At 33.1% G+C, this 21520-nt stretch overlaps 2 protein-coding genes across 4 annotated transcripts; both read right to left on the bottom strand.

Annotated features, from left to right (window-relative positions):
- Nucleotides 1–1996: 1996 nt before the first annotated feature.
- Nucleotides 1997–6079, bottom strand: LOC124832295 (uncharacterized). The gene is made up of 5 exons (XM_047306473.2): nt 5578–6079; nt 5328–5504; nt 5150–5233; nt 4122–4203; nt 1997–2823 (listed from the first exon to the last, which is right to left on the bottom strand). The coding sequence occupies exons 1-5, from the start codon at nt 5980–5982 to the stop codon at nt 2384–2386; spliced, it is 1188 nt and encodes a 395-aa protein (XP_047162429.1). The 5' UTR covers nt 5983–6079; the 3' UTR covers nt 1997–2383.
- A 3529-nt stretch (nt 6080–9608) lies between these two features.
- LOC148194572 (putative lysine-specific demethylase JMJ16) lies at nt 9609–20645 on the bottom strand. 3 transcript variants are annotated; one of them, XM_088096570.1, is made up of 13 exons: nt 20362–20645; nt 19461–19602; nt 19005–19380; nt 18801–18872; nt 18298–18375; nt 17694–18206; nt 17361–17585; nt 16145–16306; nt 15542–15910; nt 12625–14047; nt 12424–12527; nt 11216–11413; nt 9609–10495 (listed from the first exon to the last, which is right to left on the bottom strand). In XM_088096570.1, the coding sequence occupies exons 3-13, from the start codon at nt 19320–19322 to the stop codon at nt 10187–10189; spliced, it is 3771 nt and encodes a 1256-aa protein (XP_087952696.1). In that variant the 5' UTR covers nt 19323–19380; nt 19461–19602; nt 20362–20645; the 3' UTR covers nt 9609–10186. The 3 variants fall into 3 exon arrangements, with proteins under 3 accessions (XP_087952696.1, XP_087952695.1, XP_087952697.1); XM_088096569.1 differs by having other exon boundaries at nt 19005–19371; XM_088096571.1 differs by having other exon boundaries at nt 19005–19371; nt 19461–19522.
- Nucleotides 20646–21520: the final 875 nt, after the last annotated feature.

Below are 21520 nucleotides of genomic sequence, written 5' to 3'. Positions count from 1 at the left end.
TTTTAAAAAATTAATAATATATATAATCTGTCTATATTTTTGTGAAATGTAATTTTTTATTTTAGTTTTCGTGAAATTTCCTTTACTTTATATTTATTTACTTATTTATTTTGATAAAATTTTATGTAATAACAAATAATTTATAATTTTAAAATGTTATAATTAAAATATCAAACTTCATAATAATATCTAACATTAAAACTTATTTAAAAATTATCGTAATATTAGATATAAATATTAAAATTTTAATATTTAAAAACTCATTATAAAATTATTTTTTTGTAAGATTGTTTAACAGCTTTTTCAATTAGGACTACACTAGGAATGACAGATAAAAGATTGGAGTGAGAAAGAGGAAAGAGAAAGGGTTGAGAGGAATGAGAGAGGTGAGTAAAGGTTTGGGAGTAAGGATGACAGAGAAAAGATTGGAGTGAGAAAGAGGAAAAAGAAAGAAAGGAATGAGAGAGATCAATAAGGGTTTGGGGGTTTCTTTTTTTTAGTTTTGAAAATGAAAATTATTAAAATACCCTTAACCTTAAAACTTAAAATCCATGATATATAAGGATATTTTTGTCCACTAAAACCCGGTACACATTGCTAAAATGTACCAACTGAAAAACAACAAACCCATATATATATATATATATATATATATATAATATTAAATGTTATGATGAAAATTGTTGGTACCAACTTACCTGTTTTTAGGTTACACGCGCATTAGTCCATTTCAGCTAAATACTATAGCTTTTAATTTTATATAATGTCATATTTCTCCATAACGTCACAGTTTTTAAATTATCTTAAGTACTTCAATCAAACCAATGATTCAAAATAAAAACTCCTGAATGAATCTATACCCTACGTAACAATTCATTAATTTTTAAATTCTTAAATAATTCCAATAATTTATCGTACACTTGTATATTTGTGACTTAATGTTTTTCACTTCTAATACATAATAAACTCAACCAATTGTTCTATCTTTTGCATTATAAGATAAAATATTTTCTAATTATAACATTTATACAACTCAATGTTTGTTGGTAAATTCTAAAATATATGCACACTACTTAACTAATAGTCATTTAACATATAAAATCGTGATTATAAATTAACTAATAGTCATTTAACATATAAAATCGTGATTATAAAAAAAACATAAAATTGTTTTCCGCCAGCATGGTGCTGTGGTTCATTATCCAAATTTTATCAAAATATCCTTTCTCCGCCAATTAATCCCTCGGCATTTTTTAAAAATTTTCATTCTTAACATTTTTAATTGATTGGAAGTACTTGTATTTTTGGTCATTTTCTTTCGATTGAAATATTATTGCAAAATGACAATTTTGATCTTATAAATATCTCTAAATTTTAATCAGTTTAACTCCAATAACCATTCTACTCACAATTATAATATTACACTATTTTTGTACACAAACCCAAACATAAAATTTATATTATACCAAACAATATCCTGAGGAAATGGTACACATAAAACTTGAGTATAACATCATGCATATGAAAAATTTCATTTCTCAACTATCTTCTATATTAAATTTATATCAACCATAAATAAAAACGGCCAATTAAACTGAAAATTGTAAACCAGTTGGGTCACTAATAATAATCCACAATTTTGGAGAAGCTAAAACCTAATCACAATCAATAATAGAAGACTGATTTAAACTTTATTGTTTTACTTTTATTTATTCAAGAACAACTTTTCGAAACAGAAAACACTCGTATAAATACACGTGACTGTTTATTAAACTTTTAATATTTTATAATCCAAGGCATATATGATATTTTGAAGCTAATTTAAAATTTTACCTAACTCTCATTTCTGGTAATATTATGGAAGCACATTATTAACATAGTATTTAATATTAAAAAAAGTCTATTAATTATTAGGAGTAAACCACGATTGGAGCAAAGTGTTACTTGAATTATTCATCAACTATTTTTCTCGTTTTATCTACAGAGACTTGTCAGGTAGAATAAACATTCATGCAATATAATTTTTAAAGCTACCATACCTTGATCACTGTATTTTTCAAAACCAAGCGCTAGAAAAAGATGATATACAATCATAATAAAAGGACATGAACTGAAGAAAAACCTGGATATTGATGTTATTCCTGCAGCTCCAGAATCTTTAATGACATAAAGGTAAAATGTTCCTATTTCGCATTTCCAGTTAAAAGCTGCCTCGAAGATCAAACAAATGAAGAAAGAATAATACCATCCTCTTCAACCATGGCTGCCAACTAGATCCACAATAAACAGTAGTAGCTCCAAAGCAAGAGGTAACATCTCAATTTCTTATTCCACTGCAAGAGGGAATTGGCCGGCCATTTCTGAAAGCAAAAAGCATAATATGTCACAATCTCCTTCCCATTTTCGCAAACCTTCGGGCTACTCCAAATATAACTGCCTTAGTTAGTAGTCCTTGATCAAGAGTGCAGGCAAGAGCAATGGCTCCACCAACAATTAGAAGCTTAGGTATGTTCCTCCCAACTGGTTTGTCAGAAGAATCTTCATTTTCAATCTCCAACAAATCGGTGGTCGTGTTTTCCAGAGAACTAAGGTAGTCCATACTGATTTTAGTGTTGATGTTAGCAGCACGAGCACAGGGTGATAATGGTACACCAGAAGTCCTTTGTTTCTCATATGTTCGTAGTCCAGGATCAAACTTCTTGACAGCTCCCCACATACCCTGTCGAACTCCAAGCTTGGCGATTTCCCAGGGTATGCCCATATCTTCGTGATGAAACAATAATACTTCACATGAAGTCAGCTGGCCATCTTTCCTTGATTTAACTGGATCCAGATAAGCAAAAGATGCACATAAGTATCTATTGTCTATAGAACAACTATTAATGAACATAATACAAAATTTATAGATGGTTTTTTTGTATGATGTTATGTTTCCATTGGCACAAGATGAGAAGTCAAAAATAAAAACTTCTTACTCAGAAAATTATTTATTACATCAAAAATCCTATAGACATTTAATATTTAAGTAATTTAAAGCAGTTTATAGGGTGTATTTAATGTTTTCAGACCAAGACCAATAAGCAAAAAATAGAAGAAAAACCCGTTAAAGATCTCTTTGGCATCCCTAGATAAAAATCTACTTTAAGGAAAACAAAAATATTATGGTCATGTTCCATCATATTATGAACCAAAACCAGTTCAATCCAACCCCAGTTGGATTTCAAATTTTAAGAGAATTTTTATGAGGAGGGAGTAAACTCAAAAAATGAGTTCAAGTTGGAGCAGAAAGAACATGGAACACGGGTTCAGTCAGATGCAAGTTGGTACAAATTGAAATTAGGGATCACAACGCAATTTACGTTTTAAGTATAGTTTGAGACTAACTTTTCAAAATGCTAAAACATCTATAAGACCAACATGATGCATGGTAGAAAAATTTAGCCAGTGAAGTGTCAAGAGAGAAAAATGCTATATGCAGCATAGAATGGGATGCTGATTGTATAGCTAGAAGAATGAAATAAAAGAGAAATCAAATTATATGAATGTAAACGAGAGAAAGTTTATAGCATGCCAAACTAACCTAAGGACGTTTGGTACTTTGGTCATTAAAGAAGACCAAAAAGAGGCTCCATAGAGAAAAGTATAATAAAATGGTCACAATTCAAAGGAATGGGACCTCAGAAAATACTGAGAAACAATTAAAATAATGTTGCTCTGAATGGTTTCACATAAATTGTATTTTTCTTAACAGAGTTCGATGACATTGAGTAATCAATTTAAGGTGAAATAACGCTCAGCAGCAGTCGACAAAATCACCGAGATAGAAAAGGGTAAACCATATGTAAAGGGTTGAATATGAGCATTTCGGTTCTGAAGTAGAACTATACTACGTGTCTGAAGACAAGAGAACCATTCCAAATAAAATATCTGAAAGCCTTATTAAGATAGATGAGGAAAATCTTCCACCCCAAGATTCTAAACTACATATCGGTAAGCTTTCCCAAAACCATAGCTTATAATTTTGATATCCACAAACACGAACTGATTATAATTTCTAAACAAGTGAAATGTCAGTTAAATAAAGAGCACTTTCAAGAATCAAGCTCTAAACTGCCTGCTACCTGGACGAATACACCAGCTTGAATAATATAAATCAACTCGTTTAGGTTTGTTATGCCTTGGCATGGAGGGGCAAGGTACTCCCTGAAGAAGCAAAACAAGCCACATGTCAATATCACAAACCAGATAAAAGATGGTTCCTCAAAAATTGAAAACTATCATAATTACCAAGCAACCACTGTTTCAAATTGAAAACAGCTTATTTAATTCCCATAAGTTAAATTTGACTAATACTTCCAAAAAGACTCAAGTCAAGTAACTGTAAGACAGCTCGATGCAGTGTACACAAACCTCTACTAGTTTAACATTTAATTGCCCCACGGAAAGGTCAATAAAAACTAGCCCTATAACTCTTCACACACAAGCCAAACCAAATAAACAAATTAGCATCAAGGACGGACTGGACAAAAACCACAAGCTAAATTAAGCAGTACATGATCTAAGTACCAAGCTGACCCATCCAACCTTAATTTAATAATGGACATAAGCGAACAGTAAAAGTAAACACTAATTAGATAAACTTCTTCATAAACTATAATAGAAGAAAAAAGTTTCTCTAATAGATAAAATTGGTTTATACACAATAGATTAGAATATTTGTTTGGACAAAATTCTCCATAACCACTTTTAGAGGAAAAAACTAATACGAAAAAACGGAATGAACTCCTCCATAGGCTAAAACTAACTTATGCTCAAGATAGAAATAAAAATTTAGAGAACAACAAATCAGCTGAGGAGAAACTAATTTCACTTCTTTCTTCTTGATTGCTCTTTTAGAAGTATTTACGAAGAAACTCATTCAAACATTCCCTAAGAGCTTCTACAAATTAGAATAAGAACTTCTATGAAATAGCAAGTACGTGAATTTGTTCCAAAATTTAATTTTATTTTAGTTTAGAGAGAAGTTTACTTATTTATTTTTTTATTTTTTTATTTTCTTCTCCAATAAATACTTAGAAATATTAGAAAGAAAGAGGCTCACGAAAAAAAAAAGGCATTTTAATTTGCAACTAATATGATAGGAAGGAACCTTTGTGACACAGTAGTAAATTTGGCCAGCGTCCCAAATTCGCCTCCCTATGATATACTCTCTGTCACTGCAAAAAAAGGGAAACTGTAGCCACAATTGCACAACATCAACAAACAACTTGATCACTTCTCTCGGTAGCATTACAAAGAGAGAGACAGAGAGAGTAGAAGAAGCTAACCTTGCGCACCCAATGCACCATCATGGCTCCAGTGAGAGCACACTCTTGTATAGTCGAAGCGTGTATAAGCATGTCATCCCACTTCAACCGAAACTCGTCGTCCCAAAAGAAATCCCTCACCAACTCGGGACTCGCGTCCTCGAACACCGTCCTGCTCCGGTACTGCGGCGGTCCACTCTACCACACAAACACCCTCAATCATCACACCGTTCAATCAATCAATTAACAAGTTAAAAACGGTAACGCGTACCTCAGGATCCCTACGCCATGCTTGGTAACGCATGGTGGGGGTAGAACGGTCCATCATCTGATTCCACGCGGGGCCTCCGTCTTTCTCCTCAACCAACTTCCACAAGTGCAGCAAATCGTGTTCCGTGACGACCGCATTCCCGCCGGCGTCTTTGACGCGGGCGGCGGCGGTGGCGGCAGTAGTGGTGGTGGGGTAGGTGAATGCAGTGTGGTGTGGGGGATTGGGGGAGCGAGGGGGTCGAAGCTTTTGGAGAGCGTGTTTTGGGTCGAAAGCCCATTTGGGCTTCCAGGCCCAGCCCAGGATGACTCCGACGATGACTGCAATCCATAGGGGAGTGATAAAAACGGCGAGGTCGGTGATGATGGGAATGATGAGAGTGGGTGTGGGGAAGAGAGGAAGAGGCATGGTGAGTGGATAGAAGGGTTTGGTTTGGTTTGGGTGCAGGAATTGGAGCAGAAGAAGGAATGAATGCCCACCAGAATAAGGGCAAAGAGAGAGAAAAATAAAGAGAGAGAAAAAGATATGGGCTCACTCGATTGCGTTGCGGACGGATTCATTCAGGATAAGGATTATCGGATAAGCGGCCACAACGCCACTTTCCGGGATTATCGTAGGGCCCCTACCCTTAGTACAAACAAACATTATCATTTTCTTAATTATTGTATTAATTATTTCACTATTTTATTTCATTATGTCAACCATTCAAATAAGTTTAAGAGGTATGTATTTATATATATTTATATATTTATGTGATGAACTGGGACCAGTTTTGGACAACCAATGAATGGATGGACTAATTTTTTAGAATAACTTGATGAAAGATGCTAGTTACACTTTTTTTTTTTAAATGTACATTGATGATAATTAAAATTTCATTGATTTGGTTAATTAAGAAATTTCAAAAGACTATATAATATGAATGATGTATCGATAATTTCCTTTTTTTTATGAATAGTGTGTTTGATACAGTTAATAAATATGTTAAATATGATGAACAGTGAAGGGTAACGCTTAGCAACTCCCGACCTTAAGTTGAAAAATATAAATTTTATATATATTTATCTATTTTTCGTGGTTTTATCCTATATTTGGTTTTATCCCGAATTTCAAGTAATTGTGGAAATATATATGTTACATTAACTTATTAACATACCTTCCATTTTAAAAAGAAAAATTGTTAGTGAATATTTTAGAGATAAGAATGCCTATTTTGAATTCCATGACACTTATTATCATGTCAAATCTCAGGTCACAAATAAAGTTTTAAAGTTTTAGTGCACATAATTATGAATTTATTGTTTTTTCAAATCTTAAGATATGGTACTCTTCATCAGATTTTGTTTCTTAGTTTCTAATTTTTTTTTCTTGTTTTTGTTTTTGTAAATTCTTGAAATAAAGATAAGCGTTTAACAGTTTGCCACTATAGGTTTATCATCCAAGTCAACATGTATTAGGTCTTGCTTTACAACAATGTTATAGATTTGTTTGTAATAAAAATATTGATTTTCTTAATGCTTATTGTATTGGATAATCACAAACTTTTGTATTCCCTTGACATTATTTATGACTCTTCATTAGATTTAGTTATGAAATATGAATATTGTTTTAATAAAAAGACTTAATATGTTTAATTTAGTCTTGCAGACGACGTTTAAATCGTTAACAGCCCACTCTCCAGTTGTGCAAAACTCAAATGAGATGATATTTAACTGCCCACGTGGATTCCCTTCAAGCACAATGAGGTGGATTATGAAAGAAATGTCTTTTATTTAATGAAACCCAATTTTTTATGAGGGTGGATTCTGAAATTAGGATTTTTTACTTTTCTTCTATGAAAGTCATAGTGAGGTTCGAGGTTAAGCAATCTTCTTTCCAATCTTGGTGGTTGATAAGTCATGTCTGCTTCCTAATTCCTCACATGGTGATGGTTCAATGGGGTAGGGATAATCCCCATTTGCAATAATCTGCAGGTTAGGCCTCAAAGCCACAATATGCAACAAACTAAACCCCAACAAGCACCACTTCCTAAAGCTTCCAAAATCAGAAGGCAAGAACCCCATTTTTCCCACCAATTTCTCCGCATTACCAAATCCACTCTTTGTCGCACCATCTCCACTATTCATAAAAATCTCGCATGAGTAAAGTCCCAAAAACCCAAAAAAAAGGCTCAATTGCTTGTCGAACCTCCTGGATGCGGATCTCTCAAACGTGACCTTAATGAGCAACGTCCCCCACATGTAAAGACTCAAAATGGATAAAAGAATGAGAATGAAAAACCCGTTGGCGAAGAATCCATTCTTCGGGGGTGATTGGACTTGTTCCTCTTCTTGAGTTCGACAACAATTTTGGAGGAGAGGGGCTGGTAGCCATCGATGTCAGGGCGACGGATGACGACTCTGAGGCCATTAGATTGGGGTTGGGAACCGGGGCGGATGTAGGTCTAAAGAGCGTGAAGGAAAATGAGGGGAATTTTGAAGAAGGTGAAGGTGAAAGAGGCTTGGTTCCCAAATTCTAAAACATAAAAGATGATGGAGTGACCAGGATGAAGATGAAGATAGGCAGCCACGCCAGATAAAATAGCTTAGATCATTTACTGACTTTGACAATGTGTCATTAACTATTTAAACGTCATTTGTAAAAAGGACTAAACTGAACATTTTTATATTTTTTAGGACAACATTAAACAGAAAAAAAAAATAGGACCATTTCGAACAAACATGACGAAAATAGGGATTATTAGAGTTATTAAGCCTAATAAAAACAATACTTGAATATTTCTTACTATTAGTTGTGTAAGTGGATTTATTGTAAAAAAATGCAAATGGTTATTTGAAGAAGTATAAAGTTAGAATTATAGTAAAAGATTTTCAAAAACAACATGGTTGACTTTAATGTAAAACAAGTCACACATAGTATTATAATAATTGGGGTCTTTTATGGTTAGATGTGAATAATGCATTTTTAAATAATATTTTTTGTTAAATTATATATATACAAAAATCACATATTTTTTTAATAAAATGATAAATCCTTAGTATTTAAACACGACAATTTTTTGCATTATTTAAAACAAGCTCTAGAAGAGTGGTTTGAACAACTATAATCAGCGTTAGTTAACTTTGGCTTCAAAACAAACAAATGCGATTCTCCATTTTTTTTATTACAAAATTAAGGAACATATGTCTTACTTACTTGCATACGTTAATGATAGTATTGTTAAAGGGAACTTTTCTCAATTGGTGCAATCCATTATTCATTAATTAAATATCAATTTTTCTCTCAAACATCTTGGTTTATTATATTATTTTATTGGTATCAAAATCAAACATCTTTTAAACAAATGTAGTATTCTTAAACAATTGAGTTAAACAACAAAAAATCAAGCTCTAAAGCATTAATGTTTCTTGATCAAATCTTATGTTACAATGGTCTAAAAAATAACAAATTGCTGATTTATCAAATACCTACTATAGAACGTATCAATTGTTCTATACCGTAAAACAATTATGTCATCAAGTCATAATTTAATAGCAGCATTTAAGTTAGTATACTCTTAAGTAGAAATATTTGTGTATTAACTATTGGTTTAAATTTTTTTTGCATAGTTGTAAACATTTGATCCAATATTTGGTAGAATTTAAGGATATAGTTTGATTCATAGTATGATAATTCTTGCGTAAAAAAAATCATTGTAGAATGCATCTTTTGTGTGAGTGTTCTTCACCTTAGTTGTCACCGAAGGAAAATCTACATGATTATGAGATAAGTGTAATTTACATGAAAATTATAGAAACTGAACACACTAAAAAATTGTTTAACAAAGATAACAAATTTACATAAAATTGAAATAAAAAAGGCAACCAATACAAAATAAATAAAAACAGATAAATCCCTTTTGTTTGAATATGCTGTAACAGTTATTTTACAACGTGACTATAAGATAAATTTTTTAATGTTTTCCATTTGTGCTAATTCTTAATCGATTTCAAGACAATCTGGCTAATTATATTACTTAAGTAAATTACATTAACTAGGCAAAAAATATTTCGGTTAAGGAAAATAGGATACATCTCAACTTTTAAAATCATCTACATTCTAAAGGCGATAATAATCTTTTATGAACAGTGGAATAAATAAAAAAAAAAAAAAGAGCCCTTTTGTAAGATATGTACTTTTTTGGAGAAAACAGCTTAATACGAGTAAAAAGCTATTTTCTAAAATAATTAATCAAATCTAAACATGAACCTACATGTAGTTTAAAACTGCGTGTACAACATATGAATCAAAATCAATTGTAAAGGCTTGGTAGCCTCGCCCTTCAGAGTTTCAGATGAGACAGCCATAGTGGCACTTGATAACTTTCCACATCTTCTAGCTGCCACAAGTAAAGAGCAAAATTTTGAAGGGAAAAATAGGCTTCCCCCACCCACATTTTTTCTAATTTTATTTTCGTTTTTTTCTTTCTCTTTCTCTATAACCTCCATTCAGATGGGAAAAAAAAATCAAAAGATTAAGGTTGCATGAAATTGCATGTGCAACCTCGGAGGAACTACAATATACACGTGAGAAGGTTAGGCGAATGAACAATTCCGTCCAAATAATGAATTACCTAGGGTGGTTGTGATTTGTGCATCTCTTCTTTAAGAAATTGCGCAATTTGGCTCCTGTCAGCCTGTGGCCTACTTTCACTAAGAATGCTGTACAACGAGTTCAATTCTTCTGCATTAGCCTTTTTACATAGGCTCCTTAATACTGCAACAACATCAACGGGAATTTGCTTATTCAAGAGAACACCTTGACCACTGCCACCACTAACACTGCTTTGGCATGATTGTGAAATCTGTCCTAAAGGGCGGGAGTACGGCCGTGAGTCCCAATATTCATTACACACTCGACTTCGATCCAGCGCTTCAATAGCCTGTTCAAAGAAAGTAGGTATCTTTAACTTATAGCTATCAAAATTCAAAACTATGCCCAAGGAAAACAAAATCAAATATGCATTACATAAGATAACTATACGGATGGAAAACCAGAAAGAAGCTTACAATCCCTAAAACACGGCTTTAAGAATAAGACTACTTTTAAAATCCAGACGTAACGCACTCCTAGAGTTCATTAGCCCTAATGGAAAGAGATTAGCTAAGAGAGTGTTTGGTTTGTGCAGCAATAAATCAGAAAACTAGTTAGAAAAATTATTTGTTGCATTTTCATGAAAACACTTTTTGTTATTTCTTTAACATAAATACCTACTTCGTAGGTGTAATTCAATCCTGAATCACTATCATGTCCATCTAAAAGAAGCTATAAAATTTGTTACGCACATAATTTACATATTGGTCTGTGGAAGGTGACTTGTTTCAGCTCATGTTATCATGTATGGGTTTTAGGTCCTATTTGGATTAAAAATAAATTATATACACATACACTAATACTAGAAGAAAATAAAATAATATAATGTTTGAGCTTCTCATATAATTAAGCTAAAATCAACTGTCATACTTAACTTTCACAAAAGCTTTCATAACTTATCCAAAATCTGAAATGCATAAGTTCACTTTTGCTTATGCTTATAAGATACGTTCAATTTATTTAACCTTTTTATTTTATTTTCTTTCAAGTGTTTTATCAGTAAAATTACCTGCACTATTGCTGGTGAAGAAAACCCAAACATTTCTAAGCCATCAAGGCTACCCGGGGGCTGTAAAGGAGGAAGGCCCTTTCTTCCCAGCTTATGTTGCTTGGCAATTTCTTGATTCACTTTCTCTCTGACGAGCTCCCAGCATCTTGCAGCTGACATATGGATGAAGACCTCACTTGGACAACTTTCTAAGGAAACCTGCGGGGTAAAACAAGATTTTCGTTATTTCACACAACAGCTATTCCCAGTTACAGTCAACTAATTACTCATACCAACCTATTTCGATATCCAAAGAAAATTTTAACCAAATCCATCCAACACCTAAAAGGCTTTTGAAATATCCATTTTGATCTAACTTGATTAGGAAATAAGTTGCTTATTAAGGTTAAACACATGATTGCTTTCATTAAAGTTTACCCCCACAATACCAAACACCTAGTTTGCATTTTTTTTTTCATGATACATTCTTAAAACTAGATGCCCAGAAGCCAGAATAATCGGTAATCAAATTACTAGGATAAAAGCGCAATCAATTCTCAAAACATTACACGTCAAAAGGAGCAACTTCCGAAAAACAAACATACGTGGCTCTAAACCTACAACATTTCAGAAGTGCAAAGTAGAGGATCTAGGAAACTTTTGCCAACTTAAAAAGGGGTAAAACTCTGCAAGATATTAGCAACAAAGGATTTAAATTATAAGTACATCAAATTTACATCAGATATGTGAAATACCCTCCCAGACATAAGTAATATATATATATATATATGTATGTATATATGTATGTATATATGTATATATGTATGTATATATGTATATATGTATGTATATATGTATGTATATATGTATATATGTATGTATATATGTATATATGTATGTATATATGTATATATGTATGTATATATGTATATATGTATGTATATATGTATATATGTATGTATATATGTATATATGTATGTATATATGTATATATGTATGTATATATGTATATATGTATGTATATATGTATATATGTATGTATATATGTATATATGTATGTATATATGTATGTATGTATGTATATATGTATGTATATATGTATGTATATATGTATATATGTATGTATGTATGTATGTATATATGTATGTATATATGTATATATGTATGTATATATGTATATGCCCAAATTGCATGACAAAAGCTAGCAATTGAAAAAGAGGTGAAAGTACCATAAATAGAGGCCAACCACGTCCAGCATCAAGTATTTCTGAAATATAGTAACACATACTGGATGGATCTGAGACATTTATGTATCTAACTCGGCTTCTAAATCCTGCATCAATTAATTTAGTTTGCATAAATACACGTCTTACAGACTCAATTAATCAGTGGCATAGAAGTTGCAATTCATTACAACCAAGTATACATACCCTTTGGAAATATAGCCTGACTGCTACACCAAGACTTTCCAGAAAGCACAACCCCAAATTCTAATGGTTCAACATTGCAGTTGATGCGCCGGACAACCTTCGCTATCCGAGGACCTTTCTGTCGGAAATTGTTTGGACCAGAAGAAAAGTTCCCATTAACAGCTCTCGCATTGTCTGCTACATTAGAAGTGGAACATCCTCCAAATTTTTCGTGATTATCTTCAGTCTTAACCTTAGTGCCAGAAAGTTGTAGGTTCAGAGGAGACATCACCAAACTTTCCAAACAATGATCACTTGCTTCTACTTTTGAAGGAGCTGAAAAATTTTTAGTACATTGTGCACTTGTAAGACCAATATGACAAGAAAGATCTAGTGGGGTAGAGGCTAGAACTGTTCCTGTGTATTCATGACATTCTTGTTTCACACGCAAAGACGGAATTGAATCAGAACTCATATTTTCATGGGGTAATGTCATAGCATCCCTTTCACCCATCACAGCAGTATCTGTCACAGAAATGGTCAAGTTTGTACTTTCTATATTGTTAAATGGGCTTGACTTATCTCCAGGACCTACAAGCATAGAAGAAAGTTCCTTCCTTCTATTTGAATCAGACATCTTTTCGTCTTCTTCATCGTCACTAAGAAGTATAACGTTGTTATGCCTGTAAAGTGAACTTTTATCACCTCCTTGTTGAGCTAGAGTAGATAAAGCATACGATGTATCCTCCTGAGACAATTGACAACCAGGTGTTTTCCTCTTTGAGCTGCAAATGACAGATTCTTCCTTACTAACACAGATCTTATGATTAGGAATATCAGATGTAGGTTTTGAGCTGTTAAATGTTAGCAAGTCCTTAGTTGAACTCAAAAATGAAATAGCTTCAGCTGATTTTCTCTGTTGAAAATAGCTCTGATCTTTGCTATTTGCTTGATTCTCTATTGGGACGTCAATCAATTGAGAATCATCAATATATTTATTTGGTGGATGCAAAGCCGTCTCTTTATTCAAAGTGGCCCTGGAAGAATGAAACAAACTAGATGAATGTGATTTCAATTCTTTAAGTATTGTTTCCTTGCCTGATGAAACATCAGATGATAGTGCCAGCCCAAGATCTGATTTTGCCCATCTGTAGATTGCACTTAATTTTCCTTCCAATGCCTCCACCAGAATATTTAGTTCAGCAACATCATACCGAAAGAGAAAAAATCTGGAATCCCAAGAGCATGAACAAAGCTGCTTTGCATGATCCAAGCAAGCATATCTATCTGGGGAACAGCGACAGCCAGCTGCAGATAGGTGTAAATCAAAAAAGCATATGTTACATTCCCTTTCATCCGTAGCATCAAAGGTACTCTCCATTTTTAATGCCTGTAGAGAACTGCAGAGAAATTCTCTTCTTGCTCGTTCCATCTCAACACGCATCTAGATAGGAAATCACAAGTAACACAGGAAAAGAGATTATTAATATTAAAATTAAATAGAAGGTACTGGTGGTGATGTAATTTTATAGAATTTGCATTTAACTTTGATTAATTTTTTCAATATTTTAGTCTTTTCTTGGCAGGGTGGAGAAGGGGAAGGAGAACACTTATTAATCAGAAGAATGAATTTCAATTACTTTTTGAAATTGTAATTGACAGATAATAATTGCTCTACCGTAAAAAGGTTCCTATTAAAACAAGATCCTCAAATGTTAATCAAATAGAACAAAAGTTCCAGAATTTAATTACAATATTGGGGACTTAGAACAAAAGTTCCAGTGTTCAGGAGCCTGATCCTTGGCAACCCCCATTTTTCTTTATAAATTTGAATCTCACAAAAAAGGAAAGAAGGCCTATGCATTATTTAGACTTCAAGTTTAAAAACATCTATAGCGGTGCATGACATTGATGAGAGTGAATGTTCAAATAAAAACCGAAATTCCTAGGATAACTAGTTAATGACACAGGAATCATTGAATTTTGATTTTTCCTGTTCTTTCTTTTTATTGCAATTTTGGGTAACAATCCTTGTTCATCTGTATGGAAATATCTTTCTACCTCTAAAAATAAACTTAATAAAAAAACATTTAAATTCAATCTAGCACGTTATGCTTTCAGTTTACAGACTCTCCACAATCAAATAACACAATACAGAAGAAAAAAAAAAGCCAAGGTGGGGTAGGAGAACGGGATGAACAGACAAAATCCAAAAGCACTGATGGTGAGTGAGGTTTTCAGATCAAAACCCAAAGTGTGGATTGCCAAGCTGATTTTTATCGTAATTAACAATTTGTATCGAATGGCATGATTCAAATATAATGTAAAAATATTTTCAAACATATCATATAGACGATTTACAATGCTCAATGTAATAATTTTAAACTTGAAACTGATAAAATGACTTAACAACATGAATCATACAAAAAAAGTATAATTTATATGTGAAACCACTATTTTAGAAAATGGAAACTAAACAATGAAATAGCCTAATAAAGTGCATGCACTGATTGAGTAAGCAACAAAGTATTGGAATAATAAAATAGGATAAATTTAGAAGAGGTCCTTTATTTCCTTTTCATTAACAATTTAAGCTCGTGTCAATTTTCAATTTTTTTCTTGAGAATCAAGAACAGTAAAAACATGAAAACAAAAATGAAGAATCTTTGAATAGTATGATTTGTGTCAAGGATATGAAACTGTACCAAGTCACTCAAACGTCATAAGATTCAAAGTCATCTGAAATTCATCTTTAGATATGAATCAATAGGTGGCATATTGAAGGAATTAAACTGTGAACCAGAAGATTCTTATAACTATAAACAAGACTATTTAAACATCAACTCCCTTGTTATGGTCATGACATAAGTTAATACAAAATCATAACTATCATCCACTCGGTACTGCATTACAGGGACTAGGGAGAAGCATAATATACCTTAAGTGCTTTGGCCAAAAAGCCATCCTTTCCACAGACATCCTTCCATCGTAGATTATCCAAAGTATTCTTCTTTAGCAAATTAAGCTCCCATTGAGCTCGAACTGCTTCCCTTGCAGCCCCAAGCAACAGCTTATCATGTGATATAGAAGTCTTGCGCCCCTGTTCCTGGTACAACTCTATAGCAATATGCCCATGGGGCAGCCAGTCAACAGGAGCTACATTAACAGCCTCAGCACAGTTGAAACCGCAATTGAACCCGGAGTGGTAGGCTCGAGGAAATGTCAGAACAAAGTCCCCAGGGTTTTGCACACACCTATAAACTGGTACTCCTTTAGACTTGAGGATAGAAGGAGAAAGTTGAGTGACCTGCAACAAGTTAGAAATGCAAGCAGCAGATAAATATACGCCGAAAGAAATAAACAACATCATCCAACATAATTATTTACTGCTTAATAGTAAAAATATGGACAGGTAATGGAGATGTAAAATATGAAACTCCACTAAATGAAAACATAAGTTTAATTTTTTGCCACCTCTGAAGCAGATAAAACAAACAAGATCAAATGTTGTTTGCCAAGTAATAGAAAAACTTTTACTAACCAGCTTATGAAGCAAGTCAGGCTGTTCTTCAAAAAGTTCTGGTAAATGCTTTCTCATAGCCTCTTCTAATTTGCAGGCATCTCTTCCAGGGACTCCATACCACAATTTTGGAGCTCCCCAATGCATGTAGTTCAATGAATATAAATGGTGGTCTTCAACATGCTGCATTCACAATTAAACCATAGAGAAAATATATAGTTGTTACAAACTACGGATCCTATGCCAACTAAGGACTCACTCTGCCACACATAAACACTCATGCAACATCAACAAATTGCCACTCAACACAAAAATAGTCCTGTTATTTTGGTTTAGCAAACAAATCAGAGCAAAATGATATCACCTATGTTATGTGTCCCTTTACTCTCACACAAATGCACATCCTTTCCATCCTCAAAGAACATTCGAAGTCACAAAAACACGCAAGTATGTACCTGACACCTATTATCAATAGACTACATAGATACAGATACATTCCAAGATATCTGATACAGATTTAATTTAGTTGAATTTAATTCAATTTATATCAGACTTTACTCGTATTGCGTAAACAGCCTATTTTGGCAATATTTACTGTGCATTATAAACCTCACACCAAAAAAGCTAGCAGCAGTTGTTGGAGAGACGAAGACCATATGAACCTCACACTACAATCTCATATTTCCAATGTGGGATTCAAGTCCCATACCTTACAATTGGAAACTAACATCCCATCAGACATCGCAGCCTAAGCTCCCACGAGGACTGGCTATGAACTATCCCTTTTACTAATCCAAGGAAAACCTATGCAACTAACACGGTGGAAGCTCTGATACCAATTCATAAGAACCTTGGGAGAACCACACCATAAAAGCTAGCTACGGTAGCTGGAAAGCCCAAGGCCTTATGAACCTCACTCTAGAATCTGATACAACCAATGAGGAACTCAACTCCCATACTTTAGGGACGGATCCCTAACACTTATGTAAATAGAATCATATACCAAGATTTAGCTCAATACTTTTCTTACTTTTAGCTTCTTGTTTCTATATAGGTGTCCACACACACATATATGTATATATATTCCATTATCCATGTATCCTTTTGTACAGTTAAATCAATGACAAATAACGTATTTTTTTCATTCTTTTTCTTTGGTCCCAAGCACTGTAAACACAAATTGTGATTAGTTCAATGAAATACATGCTAGAAAATAAGGAAAATATGCAGTCCTTACCCAACAAAAGGAGGAAAAGCACATTCCAATGTATAACCACGGCACTAAAACACCAGATATATCACTGCTCTCATAAGAGAGCAGAGATCCAGGAAGCCTTGCAAAGTTATTTAAATTCCAGCCAGACTTTATGTATTTTTCATGTGAAGCAGAACCTAGCTGACTAGATTTACTAGGGAAACCACTCCCAAAAATTCCAGTTTCCAGATCAGCTCCATAAAGCACCTGGAAGTGATAGAAAATTAAATGTAAGCAGCGCAGCATAAAATAAGGGCAATAAATAGATAATAGTTTCGTGCAGCAGCAAATTATTAAGATTCTACAGAATGTGACCTCAATTTCTTCAGTAGGACTCTCGACCATCCGCCAATATTCACCTTCAATGCTCTCCACAGAAGGCTCTGAGGTACCATTTAAAATTGTTGTATTACCACCCAAATGAGATACGTTCTCATTTTTTCTGAAGTATTGGAGCTGAAAATCTTCTGCATATCTCTGAAATGCTTCCAAGGTAAATTCTGGACCAGGTTCAAACCCAAACCTTTCCACTTCACAAAATGCTGTATTGGGTCCTCTTCTAGTGCCATTATCCACCCCCATTCTTGTGCATCTTCTCCTTTTCCTCTTCATGTTACTTTGAACCCTTGACATTTTTCTCATTGAATCACGATTCTGAAGTTTGTCAATCCTCTGTACACGTGTAGAAAACTTAGAACCCTCCCATTTACTTTTTTCCTTGAGAGGACAGGGGGGTTTCCAAGAAGAAGGTGGAACAATGCGGCAAATTCCATATGGCTCAGCCCTGGAGCGAATGCTTGATATATATTTCAAAGTATCTTGAAACTCCTGGATAAAAATGAAAAGTCAGAGGTATGATTTCCTGATAAAGCAAACTGACAGAAGTGAATTCAAATGTGCCACAGGAACTGCACAAGACCTCTTCAGTGGGGTAGAAAACAGGAGCATCCTCAATATTTGGCCTACGAGCATCTTCAGGTCGCCATCTGGCAACAACCTGTCAGAAACTTCAATTGTCAATTACTCATCACGCAAGAGAGATGCCCAATAGCACCTATTTTATGATGAATTAACCCCTATAATATATGACAAAATGACCAAATCAAGTTCATTGCTGTTATTACAATAACCAGCTAAATGATGAGCAGGTAGACCAAGCCACTTCTATTTTAACATTCAATAAAGGACCATCCCAATTCATAAAACTTGGCAATACAAACGTTATTATTACTACTTTTCTCTTGATAAATTCATCTTTCAAAGAAATCGATGTATGTCTATACTTAGTTATTAACATAATAACAATAATAGAAGAAACGACAGTAATAGATGAGAATGAAGTCGAATTAGAGCTAATTCATCAATAATGAGGACTATAATAATTTCTGACAGAAATAAATCATGTATGTTTTATAAATAGACCTTTTGGCAATTACTGCAATCTGGACATCCACGGATGACTCCTCGAGGAAGACAAGCCCTAGAGGACAAAGTCTGCATTGACATTTGTATGTAAGATACCAACCAGAATTCAGTGCACTAAGAAATTTAAGAAAACTTGTGCTTTGTATTCAAAATGTAGACATAAAAAATAAAAATAAAAACATAAACCAATTTGAGACTGACTTGATCAAGCCGCTCACAGTCAGAGTCTTCTTCTGAATGGTTCTCATACTGTCCATAATTAATCCACGGTCTTCTTCGAAGGGATCTAGGAACCTTTGCAGTTTCACGAACTTGAACATCATTTTCCACCTGAGTTGATGGTGATTCAGAAGCACTTGTTGAGGCGGAACAACTGATCATGTTTTTATCATCTTGTTTTTCATTGTTTTCTACCCTCTTCAGAGAGAAAGATGTATATGACTCAAAACCTGGCGGAACTGATGGAAAATCATCATTGTCTTCTTTAACACATATTCTCATAAGCTCAGTCCCCATCATAACCTCATGCACAAAGGCAATAAGAAATAATGTCCCTGGTTTGTCTTCCCTGCGCGAACTAAGGAGTCAGCATAAAACCATAATCTGCTCACCCACGCCAGCTCAATAAAAAATTAATTTGGATTTTATTAAACATACTTTGATAAGAAGAGTACTTATGAAGTGAAAGACGTAGAGTTTGTGGGTTCTCTGCACTTCCACTGCAAAGTAGCAGGAAATCAAATCAACGGAAGCTAATTCAAGGTGCCGGTAACTTCATAAATTGTTAGAATACATCAATCTGAAATAAGTCAAAATAAACAAATAGAATCAGCTCAGATAATGAATCATCATGCAACATATCTTCACTTTCAATACTTTATTTACTATTTAGTCAAAATTGTTATCCTCTCTCAGCTAAAACTCTAACTATTTTCAATAAAGCTATTAGCATTCGTCAATCAGAACGGTAGATCTGAAAGCAAAGGCATATTGAAACTTCAATATGTTCTTTTTTGTTAATATTCTTGTTGAATCGAATAGTAAATAATAATAATAATTGATAAATGAGGAACCAAGCTTAATGTAGAAGTGTTCATAATCTAAATGCACGTGACAACAAGCATTCTTGATCTCTCTCTCAATTATCCCTCTTTGAATGTTTATATACTTTTTCTCAGAACCAAATCCCTAGCTCACTACATTTCAACAGCCAGATCATGAGATAATTTCGAAAAAAAAAAATAGTAATCACTGACAGGATTCCAGGTATAACCTAAAAGATCCTGTAAAATATGTTCAAAAGAATCTCACAAACTATGGCTGCCATTACCTGAACTTAACAATAGAGATGCATAACAGACTAAAACAAACATCATTATAAACTCACTGCAACAATATTATTTGCAAATATTAAATGAATAGACACCAATCAAAAACTAATAATTAATACTAATTAATAAAAAAAAACCTTAGTCAATTTTACTTTAATCAAGCGATTCTGTAGTGATTAGCTCTAATCCTTACAGGAAAGAAAAGACCACATCCTATCAGGAGTTACCTTTACGAAATCTTGGAGGAATTGCGATTTTCTATTGCACGGTTCAATACATGGAAAATTGGGGTTAATACAATGGAATATCGATAAAAAAAAAAAAAGTAAAAAATCGAAGTTCTATAGATGGCCGGTGGTGAGAACGATGAGCGAGAAAATTTGAAGACAAAGTGCAAACTCTACAAACCCTAACAAGATGGGGGAAGAAGACGATGAAGGAAGCAACATAGATAAATCTGTATCCTCTACATTAATGTCTAGATGAAATTTTTTTTCCCTATCTTTTGAGTTTTTTTTTTTGGTCAACTTTATTTAGGGGTAAACTTGCAATAGTGCGTAATTTGTATAAAGTATAGCCCAAGGACATTTTCGGGTTTTTGTATCTTTCCGTCTTTGCCGTCACCTCTAAGCCTAACCAATCATCATAATAACTAGCAATACTTTTTTTCATGTATATCTTTTGAAACAGTTACTTATACTATAAATTATACATTTTTAATTATAATATTAAAACTACGAACATTTTAGAGTTTTAAATTATAAAATCTTGAAATATTCAGTATTAAATAGTTTTACACTAGTATGCAATTATAGATTCATATGTATAAGAAATTTACTCACTTGTATAATATTTATTTTAAAAAATATATCAAAGGTGGCATATTAATGAATCACTAAGTAAGTAATGTGAGTGTGTGAATATTAAGTCTACTTATAATAACACTTTTAGAGCATATTATGATGGATTCTTTAACTTAATTTCGTGGGTATAATAATGTTATATACATTTAAACCTTTTGTTAATAAAACTCACTCCAATGATAAATTTATTAAAGTGGGTATTTAATCTAATTTTTGAAAATTTTATAGTCCATCCTATATGTTATACTTTTGTTTATATGTTTTTATTTAAAGTTGAAAATCGGACCGAACAAATTTTAAACAATATTACTTGTATCAGCATTTATGTTTGTATGGGCAATGCAAACTCATTATCATCCTCTTTAAACAATAATGCCTGACATTAATCAATCTAAATCATTTTCATTAAACATGGTCATATCTAATAAATATTTATTTTTATTTTACTTTAAATTAAAAAACAAAAATATATAGTTGAGATTTGTTTTAATAAGCAAAAATCATAATAAATCATGATTACAAG

Source organism: Vigna umbellata, chromosome 8, assembly GCF_029865625.1.
Source record: "Vigna umbellata cultivar VRB3 chromosome 8, Vumbellata_1.0, whole genome shotgun sequence".
In the NCBI taxonomy this organism is placed as follows: Eukaryota; Viridiplantae; Streptophyta; class Magnoliopsida; order Fabales; family Fabaceae; genus Vigna; species Vigna umbellata.
Note: the sequence above shows the minus strand (reverse complement) of the source record. Positions and strands in the feature narration are given on the sequence as shown.

What these genes read in the sequence shown, in the direction of transcription:
- LOC124832295 (XM_047306473.2), bottom strand. Translation starts at nt 5,982, where the DNA reads ATGCCTCTTCCTCTCTTCCCCACACCCACTCTCATCATTCCCATCATC. An exon ending in TGGTGCATTGGGTGCGCAAG is followed by an intron (nt 5,234 to 5,327) that starts GTTAGCTTCTTC and finishes TTGTGGCTACAG; the next exon opens with TTTCCCTTTTTTTGCAGTGA. An exon ending in AAGCTGGTGTATTCGTCCAG is followed by an intron (nt 2,824 to 4,121) that starts GTAGCAGGCAGT and finishes ATCTGGATCCAG; the next exon opens with TTAAATCAAGGAAAGATGGC.
- LOC148194572 (XM_088096570.1), bottom strand. Translation starts at nt 19,322, where the DNA reads ATGATGGGGACTGAGCTTATGAGAATATGTGTTAAAGAAGACAATGAT. An exon ending in TTTTGGCCAAAGCACTTAAG is followed by an intron (nt 14,048 to 15,541) that starts GTATATTATGCT and finishes TTTCCTATCTAG; the next exon opens with ATGCGTGTTGAGATGGAACG. An exon ending in CTTCACCAGCAATAGTGCAG is followed by an intron (nt 10,496 to 11,215) that starts GTAATTTTACTG and finishes TTCTTTGAACAG; the next exon opens with GCTATTGAAGCGCTGGATCG.